The following is a 21979-nucleotide window of genomic DNA, read 5'->3' as shown; positions in this document are numbered from 1 at the left end:
TAAAAAAGTTCTTCCTAATATTTAGACAGAACAAAGAGAGACTTCTAAGCCTATTAGAAACTTTTGACCCTAGGGGCTACAGCCTGACAGTCTTCACTGGAGGAAATGGCTCTGGTAGTTCTGGAGGCTTTTTCTGCAGAGCTCCAGGCCCTGGATCTGGCAGAGATAGAGATGTCTTCAGGGTACTTCTGAAGTATCCTGATGCCAAATTCAGCTTGGTTTCCACCACATTCCACCACATTTTCACCATTCTTAAGTCTAAGAATCATTGTCCCATGTCTTACAAAGCATCAAAATACATCTCTGTTGCCTTATCCTTTCTCTTTTCAGATTACATAAGACAGAAGCTCACACCAATGTAGAGGGATATTTAAGATGTGGAGTTATAGACTATATCCTTATTACTAGACTGCACAGGTTGGGCTTGTTCTTTGTCCAAAGGCAAGTGGTTCTGTGTGACTCACATCCATCAGGCTAAACTTCCGTTTCCTCCCTTTCCCAAAACAGGACAGCTTCATCTATGCTGTTTTCTTTGACCAAGCTGTGGCCTGGGCTGGCCTTTCAGATATACTCATTCATTGCCTGGAGAGTCCTAGTTTCCTAAACCATTCCGGGGAACACAGTCTAGAGAGTCATGGGACTGGGTCTGAGCTCGTACTTTTGCTTTGTTGTTGGGCCAGACCGCTTGCTCTCCCAACAGCATCGTCTTTTCCCTGTCCCTCTCTCTGCCTTAACTCTGAGGTCCAGTTGCTGTCAAGTGGGAAGCACAGGTAGTCATCATCTCTGGGCTGTAAAGCACAACGGAGCCCACTTGAACTAACCTGGCACCCTTCTCTCTTTCAGCACCTGGGAGCAGAGATGGATAAGATACTGGAAGCTGTGGTGATGTCTTCATATCCCAACAACGTGAAGCAGGGGCTTGTGAGGCGCGTCATTGAGGCAGCAAAGCAGCCCATGGACAGTGAGCAATGCTGGTCCATGCTTGAGCTGTCAACCAAGCTTTATCTTACTGGGGACACCAAGTATAAAAGAGAGATTGGGAAAGAGGTTTTGGAGGTCTACGGCCACTACCACCCGGAGGAATTTGAGGAGTTCTTCAATGTCCGCTTCCTACTGAGTCTCCTCCAGGAAGGCTATGGGCCTCTGGGAAAAAGAAGCCATTATGTACTAGATTATATCCAGTTAGGACTGCAGTTTGTCTTGGAAAGCCCATCAGCAAATAGCATTTTCAACTTACTGAGGATTGAAGTGCTCCGCAAAGTCTGTGAGAGGCCTAGCCCCAAGCAGTGTGCTAAAATCAGTAAACTCTTAACCCAGCATCCTCAGTGCATTCCCACAGGTAAACATCAGATCTTGTTTTGTCAGCAGCTGATACGGTGCATCGGGCAGTTCCAGTGCATCTCTGAAGGGGAAGAGGACATAATGGAGTTTTTGGAGCAGGTAAACAAAGTGAGCGGTCTGCTGCAAAGGATCTGGAGGACTCAGACTTCAGCCATCCTGCCCTCTTTGAAGGAGCTGTTCACTATCATTTCATCTACAGGTAAAGAAATAAATAACAAGCACAAATGTAAACGCTGGCTTTGATGAGGAACGAGACAGGTTGACATTTTACATGGTCCTGACATGTCAGAGCTCAATAATTTCATAAGCTATGATAAACTAGAATTTTCTAACCCATTTCAGAAATGCAGCCTCTGCTGAAATATAATAAACAAGGGTCCCCAAAGTGTCCAGGGTTTTAGACTAAGACAACATCCCTGTGAAACCACACAGAGTTTGTAAGCAGGAGTTATTAACTGTGCTGAAATATGTGCAGCACAGAAGTTTATATCCTCAGCATTTTTCTGCACCAGATGGCCTTAATGCAAAGCATTCCGTTATCTGCAGTAGGGTTACAGTGGGACTTGAAAGCATTTGGGAATGTCATTCTCTAATAGCTAACTTTACTGGGCCTCTCAGCCTACTCCATAGCTACTAAGTAGCCTTAGTTACTGAGAAGCTAAGGACTTATTTCTCACTGGATCTAAGGGTAGGAAGCCCTATGTTCCATGGTCAGTAGCTCTCTGGAGGGTAGTTATATCTTAGGATGGGATAGAGGATGTTTATCTAACTTCTAGGGCCTTCAGATTATTATAAAGGGTCTCAGAAGATGTTTAGAGGTACTAGTGCCATAAAAGGCTAGACTCTGTGTAGGCAGGTGAGCTCCTGTCTCAGCTCTTCCTAACCCCATGAGGAGATGGGCCTCTTTTTGAAGTGCCTTCTTTTTGAAGACCTCATCCTTTGAGTTCCAGACAGGCAAATGTGCAGCCTCATCCCATTTCGGTTATTCGGTGGTCAGTATGAAGTGGGCACACAGAGGGAATTTGGGCAGAGGACCCAGGCAGTAATGTTCTTGTGTCTGTGACCCTTGCCTCCCTTTGGGCTGTGCATGACTTGATGCAACACCCTGTCTGCTATGACCCAACCTTGTTATGGGCTACACTGTGATTCTGGGAATTGTCCGCATAGCACAGCTAAGTGTAGATGCCACATTACACTGATCATTTATGCTCTGTTCTATCAATGGAACCAGAAGTGATTCAGCTTTTAGAGATGAGAAATGACCATATGTGCCTGGTTTCCCTGGTGATTAACATCTTTATTGCTGGCTCTTGTCCATATCTTACAGAGGAGCAGGAAACACCATCAAATGCCTTGGCCAGCGTGGTCCAGTTTGTCCCTCTGGAGCTTATGGATGGTGTCATAAGAAACCTAACCAATGATGACAGCATCACTGATGTGCAAATGATGACAGCCATCAGTAGGTAGGAGAGACTGCATGAATGAACTCACATGGTCTTTTTCAGTCCAGAGGAAAACCTGTCCCGAAGTTGCACTCACTTCCTCATAACAATTTTATCCTAGTACTGCAGTTGTACAGCAAAAGCAAATTTGGCTGGTACTGTCTTGTGAGGTTTGGGGAAAAGGGAACTCCTAGACCTTTCCTTCCAATCCTCAGGGCCTAGAGAACTAGATTAAAGATATTTTGTGTTATTTTATTTGTTTATTTTAATTTGATTTCTTTTTTTCTTAGAAATATGTAGCGCTAAGGGATGCCGAACATAAAACATTTTAAAGAGATTAGATTTTTTCCCCAGGAACTATTGAGTTGTTTCCCAGAAATTGTTGAGGGCTTTTCCTCATAAAATCTCCTTTAAAGAGTTTCAGGTGGATCCTCTGTCTTCTTTCAGAGGGACATCATCCTAAATGACCAGTCACAGCTAAAAATCTTGGCGTGTGCATCTCCAACTGCTGGGAGTTTCTCAGTGGAGAAGGAGGTATGCCCAACTGCTTAAATGATCCCACTTTGACCTTTTCCAGATGAACGTGGTGCTGCTGGTCCAGATCTCAGTGCTGTCCAACGTTTATCCCTGCCCTCTGTGCAGGCAGAGTCAAGGGAGATATCGAGCATGATGAGGAGGTAGTGGATGAAATACTATCTGAAATGCTAGACTTAGTCTTCCCAGGGCCAGTGCCCTCTTTGGGATCACTAGATCTTTCTTGCACGCCTTTGTTCAAGTCCTACAGCTACTCTGTGCTCCAGGTTCCTTGGTTAGACTTGCTTAAGAATATCTTCATCCTATACTTTCCTCAGAGGTCCCTGTTTAAATGGGTGATGTTCACAGGTACTTAAGTGAAGGGAGGGGGGTCTGCTTTGCTCTCACTGTGAAAATCTCCTTTCTCCCCTTCCTGTTCCAGGATTTGTCTCCCTTACATGATGGATGTGCATATAATTCTTTATGGGAACTTTATGTCTACAGGAAGGGTGCTGAAGAGGGCCTTGGTTTTCCCAGAGTCCAGAGCAGCCCAAGACAAAGGAATAAGTTGACAGTTCAGTTTTTAATCTTATTCATTTTTTTCTTTCTCCTTGGATGCAGTTCCCAGATGTTGCTGGGAGCTCCAGTCAATAAATCCACTAAGAACAGCAGTGACTAAAAATAGCAGTTGCAAAATCAATTGCTTCATTCCTTTAAAAATTCTTTGTTACGCAGAAGGATGAGTAAATGATTACTCAATGTTAGTCAATATTAGGCAGAGCCCACAAATCGTAATTACGTCCACTTAGGAGAAATGCAGAAGTTTTGGTGGAGTGTTTGTAGCAGACAGATGCTCCAGAAAGCTATATTAACATTGGCTTTTTGTTGAACATGTGCTCAATAAATCGCAAATAAAAGAAAAATATACTGGGGTAAATGAAGTCTTTCATCTTAGGATTGCTGACACACTAATTTCATACCAAAATCTCTTCCTCCAGAGTTCAAAGTTTGGGTTTGGGAGGCATTACCAGGGGAGTAAACTGAAGCAGGGTGGAACTTGTGATCAAGCATTTGAGAGCAAACAGTGCTAATAAGAGCAAGCCTGGCACCTGCTGGTATAGGTGTACACCACCGACTGAAAGAATGCCTCTATCTCGCCCATAGGATGGATGCATTGCAGATAAGCTATATTTAATTGCATCCAGGGCTTCAGAAGTGCTTGCTGATGTTCTTTTTCTTTTAGTGTATATCTGTTTCAAAGAGACAAGGTCTGGATATAAAGAGCCATCTGCCTTCCCAGAGATGCAGATACCTGCTGTCTCTGGGAATCAGGACCCGACCTTTTAAAAGATGTGTATGCAAAAATCAATGACTCCTTTGGAAAACTGGCTTGCAAAATGCTTGTAGATCTTTCAGTGTGGAAAGTGAATATAAAATATAACTGTTTATAGTGTAGCAATGCAGGCAGCAAGTGGAGCAAGATTATAATTTAGCCACAAATGTCAATAAACATTGTTTATTGTAACCTATATTCATAGAATCATAGAACCATAGAATCAGTAAGGTTGGAAGGGACCTCTGGAGATCATCTAGTCCAACCTCCCTGCTCAAGCAGGGGCACCTACAGCATGGTAGACAGGGTTGCATCCAGGTGGGCCTTGAAGATCTCCAGAGAAGGAGACTCCACAACCTCTCTGGGCAACCTGGTCCAGGGCTCCGTCACTCTCACAGGGAAGAAATCCCCCCTCACACTCAAGCAGAACTTCCTGTGCTTCAATTTCTGCCCAGTGCCTCTTGTCCTGAAACATGGGACAACTGAAAAGAGTTTGTCCCCGTCCCCTTGACACCCTCCCTTCAGCTACTTGTACACATTGAGAAGATTCCCCTCTCAGGCTTCTCTTCCCCACGCTGAACAGGCCCAGCTCTCGCAGCCGTTCCTCGTAGGGCAGGTGCTCCAGCCCTCTGATCATCTTTGTAGCCCTACGCTGGACTCTCTCCACTAGCTCCATGTGTGTCTTGTCCTGGGGAGCCCAGAACTGGACCCAGTACTCGAGATGAGGCCTCCGCAGGGCTGAGTAGAGGGGCAGGATCACCTCCCTCCACCTGCTGGCAACAGTCTTCCTAACGCACCCCAGGAGACCATTGGCCTTCTTGGCCACAAGGGCACATTGCTGGCTCATGGTCAACCATATTGTTTGCCTATGTAAAAGAACACAGGGTAAAGAGGGGCCTCTGCATCCCTGAGTCCATCTTTCTGCTCTTGCAGGCAATGACATTGTGGGCCCTTTTCATGAATGTTCAACTCTAATCTTAAAAGGGCTTTTACTCCCACTGCTCTTCTTCCATAGCTGCTCTGGGATATGATTGCTTTAATGGCTAGGATCTCTCTTCTAATTGCCAGCCTATATTTATCTTTGGTCATCTTATAGCTCATTTGATCTTATACTAACATAAATAGCTGAATAAGGTCTTTTCCCTCCCTAGTGTTTATTCCTTCAGTGTATGCACAGAGAGCAGTCACATCCCCTCTCTGCATTTCTTTGGCTAGGCTGATCAAACCAGGCCAGCTTCAAGCTTTTGGAAGAGAAATTTTCCATTTCCCTGATCATCTCAACAGTTGTTTTCAACACTTGCTCCAGCTTCAATTCACTGTTTTTGGACATGGATAGTCAGATTTGTACACAGTGTTCTAGATGAGGTTCATCCTGGCATTAGACCATGGCATTAAAGGCCTTTTTTTTTGTAGTAAAGATGCCTTTCCTGCTGCACTCTAGTGTGGTGCTTGCCTTCTTCTGGCTACTGTTACACTGGGAACTTGTGGTCATCGTTGTCTCACTAGTCTTCTTCAAGCAGATCAGCTCCCATCATGTAGCAGCTATTTTTGCTATTTGATCCCCATCACCACTGCATGTGTTTTGAATGAATGTGTTTCATCTTGGTTCTGTATCTCTCATCCTCAAGGTCACACAGTTCTTCCTTGTGATAGCCTGATCCTCCTCCTCTGCTGATGAGGCCTCCCAGCTTCATGTCATCAGAAATTTCAAAGCCATATTCCTGATATTTCTGTCAATGCCATTAGACCCTGAAGAACATTACTTGTAACATCTCTGCAGCATGAGACTTCCTATATTTCATTTCCATCTCTTCTGGAACCAGCTTCTTACCTAATTTGCCATTCTTCTGCTAAGCCAAATTTTCTTTTTTAACTAACTGCTCCCACATGCACAAATATGCATCAGGACCTTTGCTGAAACCCAGTGAGATATGACCTACTGTGTATTCTATGACTAGAAAATCAGACATCTTGACAAATCCTAGTTTGGCACAGTAACGCCTGTGGTAGACCTCTGTGACGTGGTATCATGTCTTCCCAGTCATCCCCTCATTGCCTGTCTTCATTATAGGAACTGTCTTGCTAGTCTTCAGGAATATGGCACCATGCCAAAGTTAACAGAGTCATTAAAATGCACCAGAGTTGAATTTCACATTTCCAGTGTTTGCACTTTCTGGGAAGAAGTTCCTGACTCCACTTGACTACAGTGCATGAGCTCTTCATGTTTTGTTTTCATATCAGCGGTTATTGTTTCTGCTTCCATTCTCATACCCATTATCTGCCTTCTCTTTTATTGCCTTGATCAATTCCTTCCTCTTGCTGAAAACCGAGGCCGAGCATGTGTTTAGCTTGGAAGTCGCATCTAGAAGCCATATCATATCTTTAATCGCCATCACATCCTGCGTATGTAGTGGTTGCACGTCTGTCCTTATTCTCTTCAGATGCAAATGTCTGCAGAAGCTTTTTGACATTTACTTTATTATCTGACCCGGCTTGACTTTTGGCATTTCTCAAGATCCCAGCATATTCTGCCCTTTAAGCTTTCTTTACTGGCTAGCCTTTTTTTCCCCAGTGCTTTGCAGATTCCACTTTTCCCTGATCATCTCCCTGTTGTGGTTATTCATCTCAGTTCCTTTAATATATTTTACACAAGATGATACAGATTGATAAACAAATGAGATTGGCTGGGAAAGATAGCTGGAATGAGGTGGCAGACTAGAATGTGAAGGAGGCCTGAGATGATACCTTCAAATCAGATGAAGGAGGCCAGAGATGATACCTTCAAATCAAAGGTACCAAAGTGATCAGCAAAGTTTGACCCTTGGAGAGCCCAAACTTTAGTTACCTCTCATTTTTGTTTAACTTCTCACCTAATTTTTTTTAAAAAAAACAACAAACAACCTGTCATTACTCTAAGATTATTTTTAATGACTGACTCTTCTGTAAATAGAATGTTATTTGCAAAAAAAAGATTTTAAATACTGTGACATCTTGTTGGTTGCATGGATATAGAATAAATCTGTTAGCTAAAAGTTCTGGAATATCTGGCTGCTGTCAGAATTATTAGTATTTTTTTCCTTAATGTATATTTGGGAATAAATGTCTCCCATACAGAGAAGACAAAAATCCAAATCCTTGCGGTATTTCCTTGCCAGTAACAATCCAGAGTTCGTACTGGTATCATGTTCTGTAATGGTAGCAGAGACCTTGATCCGTAGCTAATGCTAAGGGTCTAGAACAGGCACCCGTCACCACCTCATTAGATCTACCTTATCTTTCTTTAAAAACAGAGGTTCTCTTTTCATGGACTCCTCCAAAGGATATACTAGAAAGTCCACAAAGAGGTGCAGTGGCATGCCAGTGGTGTGAACTTGATCTCAAGTTGATTGACGTTAATGGAAAAACTGCTATGAATTTGTAGTCAGGTCCTCTCATCAGCTGCGAAATACAGAGGATGTGGGGGTCATTCTCTTTCAGGAAGTGTTGTGCTTTGAGTATCGTATGAAATGCTTTGTGGGGAGGCCTGCCTCTTTGCTTGGTCTTTCCACTGATTGAGTGTAGTTTGGCTTTCCTGGTGTGCGCGTTAAGTTATTACATAAAGTTTGGATTTCATTTTAGGATGATTGACTGGGTGTCCTGGCCCCTGGGAAAGAACATAGACAAGTGGATCATTGCTCTGCTGAAGGGTTTGGCTGCAGTGAAAAAGTTCAGCATCTTGATCGAAGTCACTCTATCAAAAATTGAAAAGGTCAGTAGGCTCTTTTAAACATTGCTAGCAACAACAGAGTACTCCTTGCATCTAGGTTATCTTCTGCCTTGCCTTTCAACCAAATGACGGTGAGATGCGACTTGGTATGAATAGAAGAAATTATGTTGTCCCAAGGAGTTTCGAAGGGACCATTGCTAACAGGCTGTGCCTGCTGCACACCGTGCTAAAGCTGCACTGCTACATACAATACTGGTTTTGCAGCTAGCATTTATGTCCTCCAGAAAGCCTCATTTTACGTGTGTGTTATTCCTGCTAGCGGGAGCTGGGCACTGGGAGTCAGTGTGTTCCTTCCCTTAGTGTCTTGCCTAAGGATTTTGGTCAAGAGCCCAAGCTGAGGCTTTTTAGGGCTTGATTTGCAGAGGTGCTAATATCTTAAAGGTTATAAAATAAAACAAGCTGAGGACTCTCAGGCCAGACAAATGTTTTGCTTTCCAAAATAAGAAGGTCTTGCACAACCTGCCTTTGAGAAAGCGAGGCACATGCTCTCATTCAGTTGTACCGGGATCAGTGCTGGCTGGCATGGGCAAAATACATGCCAACGAGCATGTTAACAATCTGCACAGTCACAAACTAGTTTTTAAGCCTATGCCCTAGCCCTTTTTTTCATTTACTATCACAAATAAATCCCCCATTCCCATTGCTGTCAGCTGTTTTGAGGGTGAGTACTTACCACTACCTGAAAACCAGGACACTGAGCAATCAGGTGGTCAATTCAGATAATGTTTTCCATGCTCCTGTGTGACTTCTTTTTCTCCTTTGTAAGATGAAAATAATATCTGGTTGAATATCTGCTGTGGAAGTCATTGTAGGAATGCAGAATATTATGAATAACTGCATTTGTCCCTGTAGTACCCCATGTACAGGAAACAGTGAGGGATTAGTGCAGAGTCTCCAGCTTTTTTTTTATCTTTCCTTTCAGTGCTAGTGCTTAGGAAAGGGACACAGCCCTTAATGTGATATGTGATTCTTGGAAACTTTCAGGAGCATGATCTGGAAGGGTTAGTGACCATTGCTGTAGGCATCTTATGCCATTTTCTGTAGAGTAGGACACATATTGTTACTTGTCCTCTGCTTTCTTCTCTATTTGCTTGAAAGGTTGGAGAAAAAAAAATCCAAATATGGCAATAAAACAAAAGAGGCACATTTTAGAAAATAGAACATCCCTTTGCACTTGCATGGCCTCTTCCATTGGAAAGTGTGAGAAGCAGTAGTGTTATGGCTGTACTGATGGTCCAGAGATGAGCACCTTGTTGTGCTCGTTGTGCAGGCCTGAAAAAGTGAGGATGCCCTACATGGTATGTGTGGGGTGCACTGAGGCCACACTCAGGACAGAAGATAACTCTGGAGGCCTGTTTGCTTCGACATCCAGGTGTAGAGACTGACCAGAAGTGGTGCACGAACACAGGGCAGCTGAGGCCATCCAGTGCTTCTGTTTCTTGCTGTGCCTTCTTGGGTGTGTTGCTATGCCATCCTGCCTTCTTATTTGCTTTTTTAAATTTATTTTTCTTCACCACTAGGTCTTCTCCAAGTTACTGTACCCCATTGTGAGAGAAGGGGCTCTGTCTGTCCTGCAGTACATGCTGCTGAGTTTCCAGCATTCCCACGAAGCGTTCCACTTGGTAAGGCTGAATCCAGGACTCAGACGAGTGTGTCACTCTGTGCGTAACTGTGCCATGGTGAACGTGGGAGCTGGGAGGGAGCCTAAGGAGCTGAGATACCGTGGAATCACTTTCCATAGTCTGCCTCTTTTCACCGTGTGAAAACCCAGCCCTGTCTGTTTGTCTCTTCTGGAATCTGTGCGCCGTCTTTCTGCAGCCCAAAAAGCTTTATGGGCACTGCAGAGTCGGTGCTGAGATAAAGAGGGAAGTCCTGAGTCTAGAAGGAGTAGGTTGATATGGACCAAGCAACTGTGCTGGATAAGAGAATGAGATGGAGAGTAGAAGTAAGGCTTTACTTTATTCTCTGATAATTCCTCCCATTTCTCTTGAGGCTTACCAACCTGATGGCTCATCTTCCAGCATAAATCAGTATAAAGCCGACTGGGGCTTGGCTCTTCCTGGTTTGCAATGTGTGCGCTGTCTGGGTTTACTGTGTACAGGCTCCACTTTTTGCTGCAGTGCTCTGCTAGCCAGAAGAATGATTTCCATGTGCAAGTGCCCACAGCCTTTGCAGTCCTTTCGCAGCTTCAGAGCACGCCAGCCAAGGACACAGTGTGAATATATGGCACGGCCTGTGGAGCCACACTGAAGGCTTTATCAGAAACAGCTGAGATGGTTTTGTAGTCATTTTAACCTGGCGTTTGCCAGCTCTGCAAATGAAAGAAGTAGCTGTTTCAGGCTGAGATTAAGAAGATGCAGCACCATAATTATTTGTTGTCATCCTTTCAGCTGAGGTGTCACAAATTTTGCCACTCTAACTTATATTCTCCACCTGAATATGAGGAAGAACTTTCCTGTGAGGGTGACAGAGCACTGGACCAGGTTGCCCAGAGAGGTGGTGGAGTCTCCTTCTCTGGAGGTATTCAAGGCCCGCCTGGATGCAACCCTGTCTACCACACTGTAGGTGACCCTGCTTGAGCAGGGGGGCTGGACTAGATGATCTCCAAAGGTCCCTTCCAACCTCAACCATTCTGTGATTCTGTGACTTTGGGCACGTTAGGTGCATTCAGAGCGTCTCAGAGGGCTCAGTGAAGGAAAGGGAATATATTCCTAAAAAGGCCTTGCCATTCCCTAAATGAGTGCCTGACCCTTCCTTGGACTCACTGGACCATTCCACATATAACTTCAAAATGTTACCAGTGTCCTCTGACACCAGTTACCACTGCTTGAAGTGATGGGGTATCTTTCTAAGGATTTGTCAACATTAGCGACTGACATTTAGAGACTGGATCGGAACGCCTCCGATTCACAAATTCTCTGCTGTTAAAGGCCAAAAAAACCCCAAATAAGCCATTTTAAGCAGCATTTGTATTTTCTCTTTTCACTTCCTCAGTGGTACTGCATATTTTATTTTGCTCTGACACTGAGGCTGCTTCTTTCCGGTGTTGCTGTTGGAATGCTGTGATTAAAAAGCAGGGCTGAAAGGCATGTTTTCAGTGATTGAGCTGGTTAAAAAAATAATGGAAAATTACTGCTATTAATGTTTGATTTTATACTTTATCATTAAAGCCTTTACATTTGGCTTTTCACCTAAAGTTCATGGAATTAAGCAGATAAGGCTGGAAAAAATCAAAGTGGCCAACATTTTCAACTGATGTGTTTTTGTTCTTCAGCTGGAGATATTTTAGAGGAGCCTGATTTCTTGAGAAACTCTTCAGTTTCTAAAAATAGGACCGTTCCAACGGATTGTCTTCAGCCAGGCGTCCAAAATTTGAAACACTCCAAAAGTCATCTGTTGCTCTTGGCCTGAAGTTTTCATCTCTAGCCTAGCAAGGACGATTTTCCTCCCACTTTTTTTAAAAGACAGCATACGTCTTTCTTGCTTCTTATCTCTTTGTGTTTGCACTGGCACTTTGGAAGAGTTCTGAGAACTGTTCCTATCACAGCTTCGTGCAATATTGATTTATAAAATGGTACTGGGTTGCTTTTGCTTCCTTAACAAAACTTTTCAATTGGAAATGAAATAGTTAAAACCAGCAACATTTTGAAGGAGAAAGTAAGAGAGAGAGAGAAAAAGAAGAAGAGGAAGAAAGGAGGAGAGGAAGGAGCAGGAAATTGCTATAGAAGAGATTCTGATATTTTACTCCAGACTTGCTCTGGTGTAAAATAATATAAAATATAAATATGAAAAATGTTGTGTGAATACCCAGGGTCACCTTTCACTCAGCTTTAGCGCATATGCAAGTGTCGGAATAGTTTATTAATTCACTGTTGCTACAGGGTCAGCAGAGGGGGCCCAAGAGCAATTCATCATTTCCATTTGGGTTGGCTTGTTCATTTTAAAAAAAAATTCTAGATTAAGAATGACGCTTAAAGCAAAATAATAAATGTGCGATTTATATGCCTGTCACCGCCCAGCTGACCATGCTAATTGCCATTTTGTTTATGCAGGGCAAGATAAAATGTAGCACATCAACGTTACTCAAGATAGGGAATGCGCTTGTAGGTTAATTTACCTGCACTGGAGGTGTGAATCACTTGATACTTAGCTTATAACACTCCTTTCCAGAGTGCATGAGTGTGTTTTAGAAGAGATTAATCTGTAAAAAGAATGAAAATCACAGCACAGCAAAGAAAATCACAGCATGGCAAAGAACGAAGGCCAACCTGCATGTTTTCTGCGACATGAACCCTTTAAAGTCTATAACTCCAAATTTACTCTGCTAAAGTCGATGGAAGATTTGCTGAGTTGAGCTCAATGAATGAAGGACAAGGTCCTGCATGGGACTGAAGTGAACTCCTGCACTGTCCTTCCTGCCCGGGGGTGAATTTCATTCGCTTGAGTGTGTGTTATGGCTCTGTGAGTAATTTGGAGCTGTATGTCACCGAGTGAACTTTTGTTTTCCAGCTGCTCCCTCACATTCCCAGGTTGGTGGCTTCTCTGAAGAAGGAAGACTCCAACTCTGCCACCAGCTCCCTGGAGCAGCTGGCTGAGCTCATCCACTGCATGTTCTTCCGCTTCTCAGGATTTCCAGATCTCTACGAACCAGTCCTAGAAGCAGTTAAAGTAAGACAAGCACCTCTCGGCTACTTTTTCCAAGCTACGTATTACACACAGAAGTGGCGTGTTAGTTTGCTGTTTAGCACAGAGGGACTGTCTCACTGGTAGGGGTGTCATGACTGAATACCTCAAGCTCTGGCAGAAGAAAGGGTTTAAAACTCTTGAGTTTGAGCTGCTTGTAGGCAGACTGGCCAGAGAGACTGGTAGAGAGATCTACTGTGGGCCTGCAGAAGTCCTGATCGTGACTGTGGGTTTTGGCTGTGATTTGGATGCCTCCAAAATACTAATGCTTGCAGCTAAAGAATTCCTCTCATAGATGCATGTGCATGTAAAGAGCAAGGGAAATACGTTTTGCCATGAACACCTCTTGCAGAGGAGTTTTGCCATTGCCTGTTACTAATTCTTTGCTTCGAAAGGTACCGATTTGTGACACAGCTCTCTGTTTCCAAGACTCTTCCGATTCCAAACGAAGACCGAATTAAGCATCTCTTGGGACAGAACGCTTGGACCTCCCAGAAGAATGAGCTGGCCTGCTTCTACCCACGCCTGGCTTCCAAATCTGAGACAGGGAAGATTGGGTTAATTAACTTGGGAAACACCTGCTACATGAACAGCATCATACAAAGTCTTTTCATGGCTTCAGAGTGAGTTTCTGCTCCCTCATTCCCACTCAGGACTGCTCTTGGGTTGCTTGCCACACCAGCGTGGCTCTTCTCGGACTGATTTTCTGTCTTGTTTTGCATCTCTTGTTTTCTTTTACAGCTTTAGGCATTCGGTGTTGAATTTAACAGAGGGCAACTCCCAGCCCCTGATGACAAAGCTCCAGTGGCTCTTTGCGTTTTTGGAGCACAGTCAGGTAATTATTTCATGTTCTAGTTATTTGTTTGGACTGTCGGCTGCGGAAAGGCTCGTCTCCAAGTTACTTCCTGCCTACCCAAACGTGCTGATAAGGAGCTGTGGATCTTGGTGGATTTTTATAAAGGGACGAATTTTGTTTATATGAAAAAGGCGGATTTTGGGGGTGGGGGAGGCAAGTAAGTCCCAAACATTTATCACACATGAAAGTGAGCTGCATTCACACCAGGCTCCATGCCTTCAGCCTGTGACATTCCTTGATTTGGCTGATACAATAACTAATGATTTTGACAATGAAGTCCATTTGTTAATAGTTTATGTGTGTGGCTGACTGAAAAGCCTGTTGGTATAAAGGTTTCTGTTTCTTGCTCTGCATCAAGAAAGAAGATTGTATCAGCTCAGTTGTCCCCTTGCTTCACAGGAAAGTGCAGGCAAATTATGTGGAACCGATGGAATTTGCTTTAAAAGTGGTTTTGTTAAAAGGAAAACAAAAAAAAAAAAAAGCCTTTAGATTCCGGATGCTTTGAATCTTCTGCATTTGAGGGAAACTAAAGGATTCTGTAACCCATAATCAAATTAATTATGAATGAGCATTTAGCTGGTATGCGCAGTGTCCATAATACACTACAGGAAGCAGCAAGGTTTTGCCTTTCAGAGCTCTGGGACCAAGCTGCAGATTTCTGGAGATGAAGTATGGTCATATCTAGCCCCTCTCTTGAAAACGTATCTTTCTATCCCTAAAAGAGACATGATTTGGAAAATCACTGACCAGTGAATGTTCCCTTGTTGTGAAACTGTTGTGCTCAGTCCCTCTGGTTTCTAAGCCTTGACTGACAGCGTTGGCTTGTTGCATTGTGGTGATTTCTCATTTCTGGTGGCTTTGGATTAAAAAAAAATACATCGTATTTAGTCATAAAAGAGCCTACTTTTTAATGGCAGCGTAGGGTGTCTATGATCTTCTGATGAGCAAATACAGTAATGTTTTCTGCTTTTTTTCCCTCAAATGCCTCTGTGCTTGGTGTCCAGGGTTGTGATCAGGGGGCGGGAGGAAAAGCAGGTTGGGCTGTTAGTAGTGGAAGCACCACCAAGGTTTGGTTTTGCACAGAACAACCTGCTTGTTATTGTGTAGCTTACAGTCTGAAAACAACCCAGTCCCCTGGCTGCCCTTCCCAAGGCTCGAAAACGTTGTTGTGGACGCCCATCACAGCGCAGTCGCTATTTCATGCCGTCTTCCTCCTGTGTTGAGCAAGTCCCTTCCTCTGGATTGAAATTCCTCATGTGTCCGCTTACCAGCTTACCAGCTGTCCAGACAAGCATGTAAAATAATATTATGGATGGGATCAGTTGTGCTGTTTTCCTAATATCCTAATAGTTTCCTAATAATATTCCAGTTATTTTTCTTCTTTGGGCTGCTTTTAAAATGACTTCTTTCCTGAAGATGTTTCTTCTTCCATGTTAATTAGACAGCAGCTTCCTCAGGGCAGCGATTACATTATCTGGTAATGCAGATTACCTGCCTGCAGTGATCAGAATGATGGGTGGAAATTTAGTGGATTTTTTTGTTTTGTTTTTCTATAGAAGGATTTGGTGAGAGATATCCTGATCAAATTAAATGGAGCATCAAATTAAATTCAGGCTGAATTAAGCAGAAGTCTCTGGGCCAGGGAAATAAGCCATTTAAAAACTGAAGGAAGAAATAAACATGAGGATATTTTACAGAAGTATAGATAAAATAATGGCCCAGAAAAGTGGGTGAGCAGAAGCTCTTGTTCTCGTAATACTGGAGCAAAGGGATGTTCAGCAAAAGTGGGGAGTGGGAAATTTGTCCTTCCAGTCGTGGTCCTGTTGTGCTGGTTTTGCTTAAGGGGAAAACTGAGACAGAAGAAGGTGAAGTGAGAGGGTCATACGTGAGAGAAGGCATGAGGAGCTGGGAGCAGGACACAGGTTTTCTGACTTTATTACCTTCCATTAGCCAGCAAAGGCTTGTAGCAAACCAAGCAAGTCTTCCTGGGCTCTGGGATTAGCCCTTGTATGGGAAAAGAAGGGACCTGATCAGGGCTGTGGCACATGAGCCTGCCCTGCTCCCAGCAAAGCAGGCAGAAAGATCTCCTTCCTCATCTCCAGCCCCCCATGCCAAATGGGAACCTGGACCCCAGCTTAAATGCTTTTCTCCCTCTTCTCTTTTCTGCCAGCGACCTGCCATCTCACCTGAAAGTTTCCTCTCTGCCTCTTGGCCACCTTGGTTTACTCCTGGTGCTCAGCAGGATTGCTCAGAGTATCTGAAGTACTTGCTGGACCGGTATGTGGCAGGCGCCGTGGTTTCGTAGCCCCCATGCACACCAACAGAGACCGTGACGTGGCAGGGACAGCCTCACTGCTCTGCCTCTGTGCTGCCCAGCTCAGCGTTGCACCAGGCTATGAGCATAATATTTAATGATAGCCAAAGCATTCTCCTGTGGCACTCCAGGGTTATTTTTTAGCAAGAACAGTGGAAGGCATTTAATGACTAATATTGCTGTTCCTGGTACTCAGAGCATTTCTGAGCCTTGTCTGACACACACGTTCTTTTTTACACGTCAGATATGTTATACTAGCCCTGGGTGCTGGAACGAATGACATTTCACCCGAAGGACTGGTATTTAGAAAGTGTGCTGGAGCCAGAAATAGCAGGTGAGACCCAGAGGACTTCAAAGAATGCAGACTTGAGTGCCTGGGGCTGAAAGGCAGGGAAACTAGTCCCAGAATCCTTAATAAAGTCCTGCTTATGCTGTCCAGTAGATAAGCTCAGGAAATCAGTTCAGCTTGAAAATTTCTGCCTTTACTCTGAAGGCAAAGGGGAATGATTGTGCCAAGTTCAAAGAGAAGCCGGCTGCCTGTCTTTGAATGACAAGCCATTTAGCTTTCTGCTTGATGTGTTCATTTTGCCTTTCTCATGAACTCCCAAATCTCCAGCATCCCAGTGATCCCTCTAGACTTGGGATCAATAGCACATGAAGACTTCTGATTCCAAAATCCTACCCTCCCTACCCCCTGCCTTCCACCTGCAGCGAACGCCTCGACCAGTGGGACTCTCTCCATCCATCTGAAAGTGATGAGAGGTCGAAAACCTCCATATAAAGGCAGAGGATGAAGAAGAGACACTGGCGGCTTGGTTCAGATGCCTAAGCGTAAACATGCAGAGCTGTTTGATGTGCCTGAGAGTGTCCCATCTGGTCTCCAGCTGCTGCTCCCCAAAGGAATGGGGCTCCCTTAGGCTCTTGCCATGTCTACCAGCTGTGTGCAGATGTGCTGGGGTCTGGGGTGCTCTGCAGCGCTTCAAATGACACCAGGCACCTATGTATATGCAGCTTAACCTGAATTAACACCCCTGAGTGAAACTAGCTGGGGGAATAGAAACTATACATGAAAACTGCTTCTTGGTGTTGTGCTGCTGTATAATGAAATCTCTCTCTTTCTCTCTCCCCCCTATTTTTTTTTCCTCTGCCAAAGATTACATGAAGAAGAAAAAACTGGAAAAAGGATCTACCAGAAACTCAAAGAATCCAGCTTGATGTCTCAGGCCATTGAACAGCATTATTTAAACAAGACATTAATTGAGAAGATGTTTGGGGGTAAAATGATGACAAAAATCCGCTGCTTGAAGTGTCTGAATGTCTCCTCTCGAGAAGAAGTCTTCACAGACCTGTCTCTGGCTTTCCCTCCACCAGACAGGCATGTGCTTAGCACAGGGAGTGCATCTGTTTTACCAGTGGAAGAAATCGGTCCACAATTTATTGAGCCTCCTGGAAACCCAAGCCAGATAATGGGATCTCCCAGGATCCAGAGGAAGCCTCATGTGTCTGGAGACCATGCAGCCCAGCTGGTGCCAGTAGAAACACTGGGTTTCCAGGAGCCAGGAGACCAGGCAACTCCTTTAAGCAATGATGCTGTTGGCATGGATTCAGCCAAAGACCCTCTCTTGGCTTTTGGGGAGCAGACGTGCAGTCCCAAAGACTCCAGATCTGTTCCAGATTTAATCAATTATTTCCTGTCCCCAGAGAGACTGACAGCAGAGAATAAATATCATTGTGAGAAATGTGCTTCCTTACAGGATGCTGAGAAAGTGGCTGAGCTGACGGAGGGACCACACTATCTCATCCTCACCCTGCTGCGGTTCTCCTTTGACCCAAGGACCATGAAGAGGAAGAAGATCTTGGATAACGTCTCCATTCCCTTGGTACTGAAGCTGCCTGTTCTTGTTACCCCAGAAGAAAGCGAGGATGTTTGCCAGCGCAGGAAAGAGAGAGCTGCACTGGGCAGCAGTTTTGTGTCTGTCGTGTATGACCTCTGTAGTGTGGTGGTGCACTCAGGGATCTCTTCCGAGAGTGGCCATTATTATTGCTACTCTAGAGAGTGCAATGACACCATTGCCTGTGGGCAGCCCCGGGATGGTGCACCAAAACTTACTTCTGACAAGCAGTTGGACTTTGAAATCCAGTGGTACCTCTTCAATGACACTAGGGTTTCTTTCTCCTCCTTCGAATCAGTCAGCAATGTGACCTCTTTTTTCCCCAAAGACACTGCCTACGTGCTCTTCTACAGGCAGCGGCCGGGCAGGCAGAGCTGCCTGGTGCACGAGACTGAGGCCGAGACCAGCCGTCCACACGGTGAACCCTCCCTCAATAAGGACTTGATGGAAGCCATTTCCAAAGATAACATCCTCTTCTTGCAGGTAACTAACTCCCTTTGCCATTTGCACCATGGCAGAAGGATGCGTTCCTGCTGCTGACGAGATCAACAGCTGTGTTTCCGCAGATCTTGGTGGCAGCAAGATCCAGTTCTGAGGATAAGTCCACATGTGTAGATACCCAAATTAACTCAGAGCTTTGTTAAGTATTTTACTTTCTATATGGCTTTCACAGCTATGTAGGTGGCCATGTCATGGCTTTCCCACCTCCTTCATCACCTAAGTGGGCCACCACGCTGTGGCTTCCAGGCTGAGACTGCCAGGATAGAGCAGGAACGAATTTGAGCTTTTGATTTTTTTTTAACCAGACTTACCTACTGGGACCATCTACACCACATGTGGAAGACGTGCTGTGTGGAAAAGTTTGGTCCCTGGGTAAATCTGTTCCCGTTGCCTAGCCTGATCAACTGGCAGCTCCCTCTGCAGTATAATGATATCTCTGATGCCTTTCCCCAAGGTCAGGCCTGACTTTTCTTTATGGCTCTGTTAAGTGAGGGAGAAGCAGCTACTTGATCTTGTCTAACTATCAGAAACATGTTTTTTATGCTTCCAAAGCATGTCTTCAGCTGGAGGAGGGAGTTCACTGAAGTTGGCCAAAGATTTGCATCAAATTTTCTACTAGATGTCTAGGAAAGATGAGTGAGCTGAGAATAAAAACCAGGGCAGGTTTAAAGCTTTCCAAACAGCAGAAGTGTCCTGTAGGAAGTGAATCATCTGAAGGAAAGGCAAATGGAAGGGAATTTGAGGAGTTTCCTCCTCTCCCAGAGGTTGCTGCAGGCTGCAGAGGGTCTGGTGTTTGGTCATTTGCTGTGGCCTGGAAGATGCGATGCTCTGATGTGTCTTCCTGCCACTGTGTCTCCTCAGCTCATGTTGCACATCATGCTTGATGACAGCTCTAGAGATGAGCACTCAGCTATCGGAGTGCTCAGATAGATGTTAGAGATCTGTGACGGACAATCGCTCCAAAACCTGTGAATCCCTGGGGATCCATTTTGGTTTACGGATCCAAACTCTGCCCATTATTTATTGCTAGCAGATCCCCTCCCACTTTTAAGCAAGGCTTAAGGATGCTGTTGGCTTTCACAAGTGGGCCTGCAGATGGAGTATTCCTCTGTGGTTTACCCCTTAATGCTGAACCGTACCAGCTGATACTCCAGATCTCATAGTGAAACCTGCCCTTGACCTTTCTGATCTCTCTCTCCTTCCTGAATTTCTCACTAGGACCTGATCTGAGGCACTGTGGTCTGATAACCTCAGAGCAATTTGTAGCAGGCTCCCACTGATGAAGAAGCAGGCTCCTGGCTTCTCTCGCTGAAGGGAAGGTGGGAGCAGCTCTCTGTGCCATTTAGCTGTGGATAATGGCAATGTCTTTGCTGTATTTCTCCCCCTTCCTTCTCCTAGGAACAGGAAAAAGAAGCAAGGAACAGAGCTGCCTACATTTCCGCCTTGCCGAAATCTCCTCTGTGGTGGAGAGACTTTGACAGGGACAAGGATGACGACAGCTCATCAGGGGGCTGCAGCCCCGCTGCTGGGGGAGGAGGATCCGGCTCATTTCATGGACTTGTCTTCTAGGGATCGGGTTAAATCAAACATTCTTGTCCATGTGTCTAACCCAGCCACTGGGCCAACCTGAAGCCAGAGGCTTCTCTTTCTGATACCGGTGATAGCAAGTGTCTCAGAGAAGGATTTGGCCTTGAATGATTCAATGAAAAAGGACTCATGGGCTAATTCAGAGACTATGTGATTGGCTGGAGCTGAATGCTGGCACCTGGAGGGTCCTACTGCTTTCTATGCACTTGATCTTAACGCCTTAAAGTAATACTAGTAGCTAAGCACCTATGGAGATGAGCAGCTGATGACAGCTCGGAGAAGTGCCCTTTTGCTTAAGCGTAGCCTTGTCTTGCCTGCTGCCAACCATGCCACCAGCCTGGCGAGAGGACAGGGATGGACCCAGAGTAGCTCCGGGGTTTGAGACCTTCCATGCACACCCCATCTGCAGCCCAGGCATTCCTACAGCGCCGACTCAGTTTTGGGGTGCCTCTGCTTGATTTTTTTTAAATATGTTTTTGAGAAACCATGGGAAGACAACGTAAAGGAGCTGCATTTTCTAAAAGAAGCTCAGCAGCCAGCGTGGCAGAGCAGGTTTGCCTGGGGGAGCGAGCCCACGAGCCTGCTTTGATCAGAGCAAGCGTGAGCAAGTCAACTAGAGGGGCTTTGTGCAGCGTTGCCAGTGCAGCACTGCAAACCTCCGGAAAGAGGCTGGGGGGCCCAAACTCCTCAAGCCAAAAGAGACTGACCTTCATCTCGTTGGGCTTTTTGTGCTTTATCAAGCCCCTGTTGTGTTACCCGTTTCCTACAGTGACCTCGCCAGATTCTTTGGATGCTATTAATGTACAAGACGGCCCTGGACACACAGCCCTTTGTCCAGGCATGTCTTTAGGACTTGATTACCCTTTTTCTGCTACTGTCATTTCTGGGTTTCTGGGCCAGATCTGTCATTCAGAAATTGGGCTTTCTTTTGGGGTACCTTGAGTTCAGCCCCCCAAAATGGAGACACCTGAAAATACTGGCTATTTGTTAAAATGCTGGTTTGCAAGGACAGTAACCCCAACTAGATATATTATATAAACAAATATAAATACATAATATATAAACCAGTGCATTATATAAACCAATATAAATGTTGGTTTGTAAGGACAGAAGCTTATTTTGATGGTGGGAGGTTGACCTTACCCCAGGGTCATGTGTCTGTGTGAATGTATATCTCTCTAACGCTGTTTCCCTGCAGTTGTCCAAGTCTGCTCCTCACTCATGCCTGTAGTAGAGATTTCTCTAGCTCAAGCGGCAGAGACTTGTGCCTTAGGTCCTGGGTTCAGGGCCTAATCTTGACGGGGTGGGGGGAATATTTCATTGCTGTGGAGTGAAAGGCAAAGCACAGAAATTGCTACAGTTGATGCAAATGGGAGGTCTGCTAGAGATGACACTTTCTGGCTTGGGATGTGATCTCTGGAATTCTTTTAGTGTCTTTCCTACGTATAAATAAAGGAGATGATGAATTAATTCAATATGGAGGCTTATGGCATGCTCAGTGTCTCATACTGATAGCTTCATAGAACGGCTTCGGTCCTTTGTCCGCCGATGCTTGGGGAACACGAAACATTTCTGCGACCCTTTGGTTGTGGATGGCCTCCTTTTACACATCTGCTGCCGGCCACCCTGCTTCGGTAGTTCTCCAGGTTGTTGCTTATCACTGGCATAACTTGAGCTGGGGCTGGATCCTGCTTGACCTATGAGGTCTGGCTGTGGGTGCCTGACCCCTTGGTGGGAGCTTTTTCCCTGTC

General features: G+C 44.9%; 1 protein-coding gene across 2 annotated transcripts in view; it reads left to right on the top strand.

The window, feature by feature from the left end:
- Positions 1–21703, top strand: part of USP35 (ubiquitin specific peptidase 35) — a 35396-nt gene extending 13693 nt beyond the window's left edge. For both annotated transcript variants that reach the window (XM_062578126.1, XM_062578125.1), the window contains exons 2-11: positions 844–1540; positions 2669–2804; positions 8248–8377; positions 9916–10017; positions 12905–13063; positions 13508–13701; positions 13820–13913; positions 16105–16211; positions 17402–18623; positions 20040–21703. In XM_062578126.1, coding sequence (XP_062434110.1) covers positions 859–1540; positions 2669–2804; positions 8248–8377; positions 9916–10017; positions 12905–13063; positions 13508–13701; positions 13820–13913; positions 16105–16211; positions 17402–18623; positions 20040–20210 — 2997 coding nt within the window. In that variant the 5' untranslated portion in view covers positions 844–858 and the 3' untranslated portion in view covers positions 20211–21703. The remainder of the gene's footprint in view (positions 1–843; positions 1541–2668; positions 2805–8247; positions 8378–9915; positions 10018–12904; positions 13064–13507; positions 13702–13819; positions 13914–16104; positions 16212–17401; positions 18624–20039) is intronic.
- The last annotated feature ends 276 nt before the right edge of the window (positions 21704–21979 follow it).

Source organism: Rhea pennata, chromosome 1 (genome assembly GCF_028389875.1).
Source record: "Rhea pennata isolate bPtePen1 chromosome 1, bPtePen1.pri, whole genome shotgun sequence".
In the NCBI taxonomy this organism is placed as follows: domain Eukaryota; kingdom Metazoa; phylum Chordata; class Aves; order Rheiformes; family Rheidae; genus Rhea; species Rhea pennata.
Note: the sequence above shows the minus strand (reverse complement) of the source record. Positions and strands in the feature narration are given on the sequence as shown.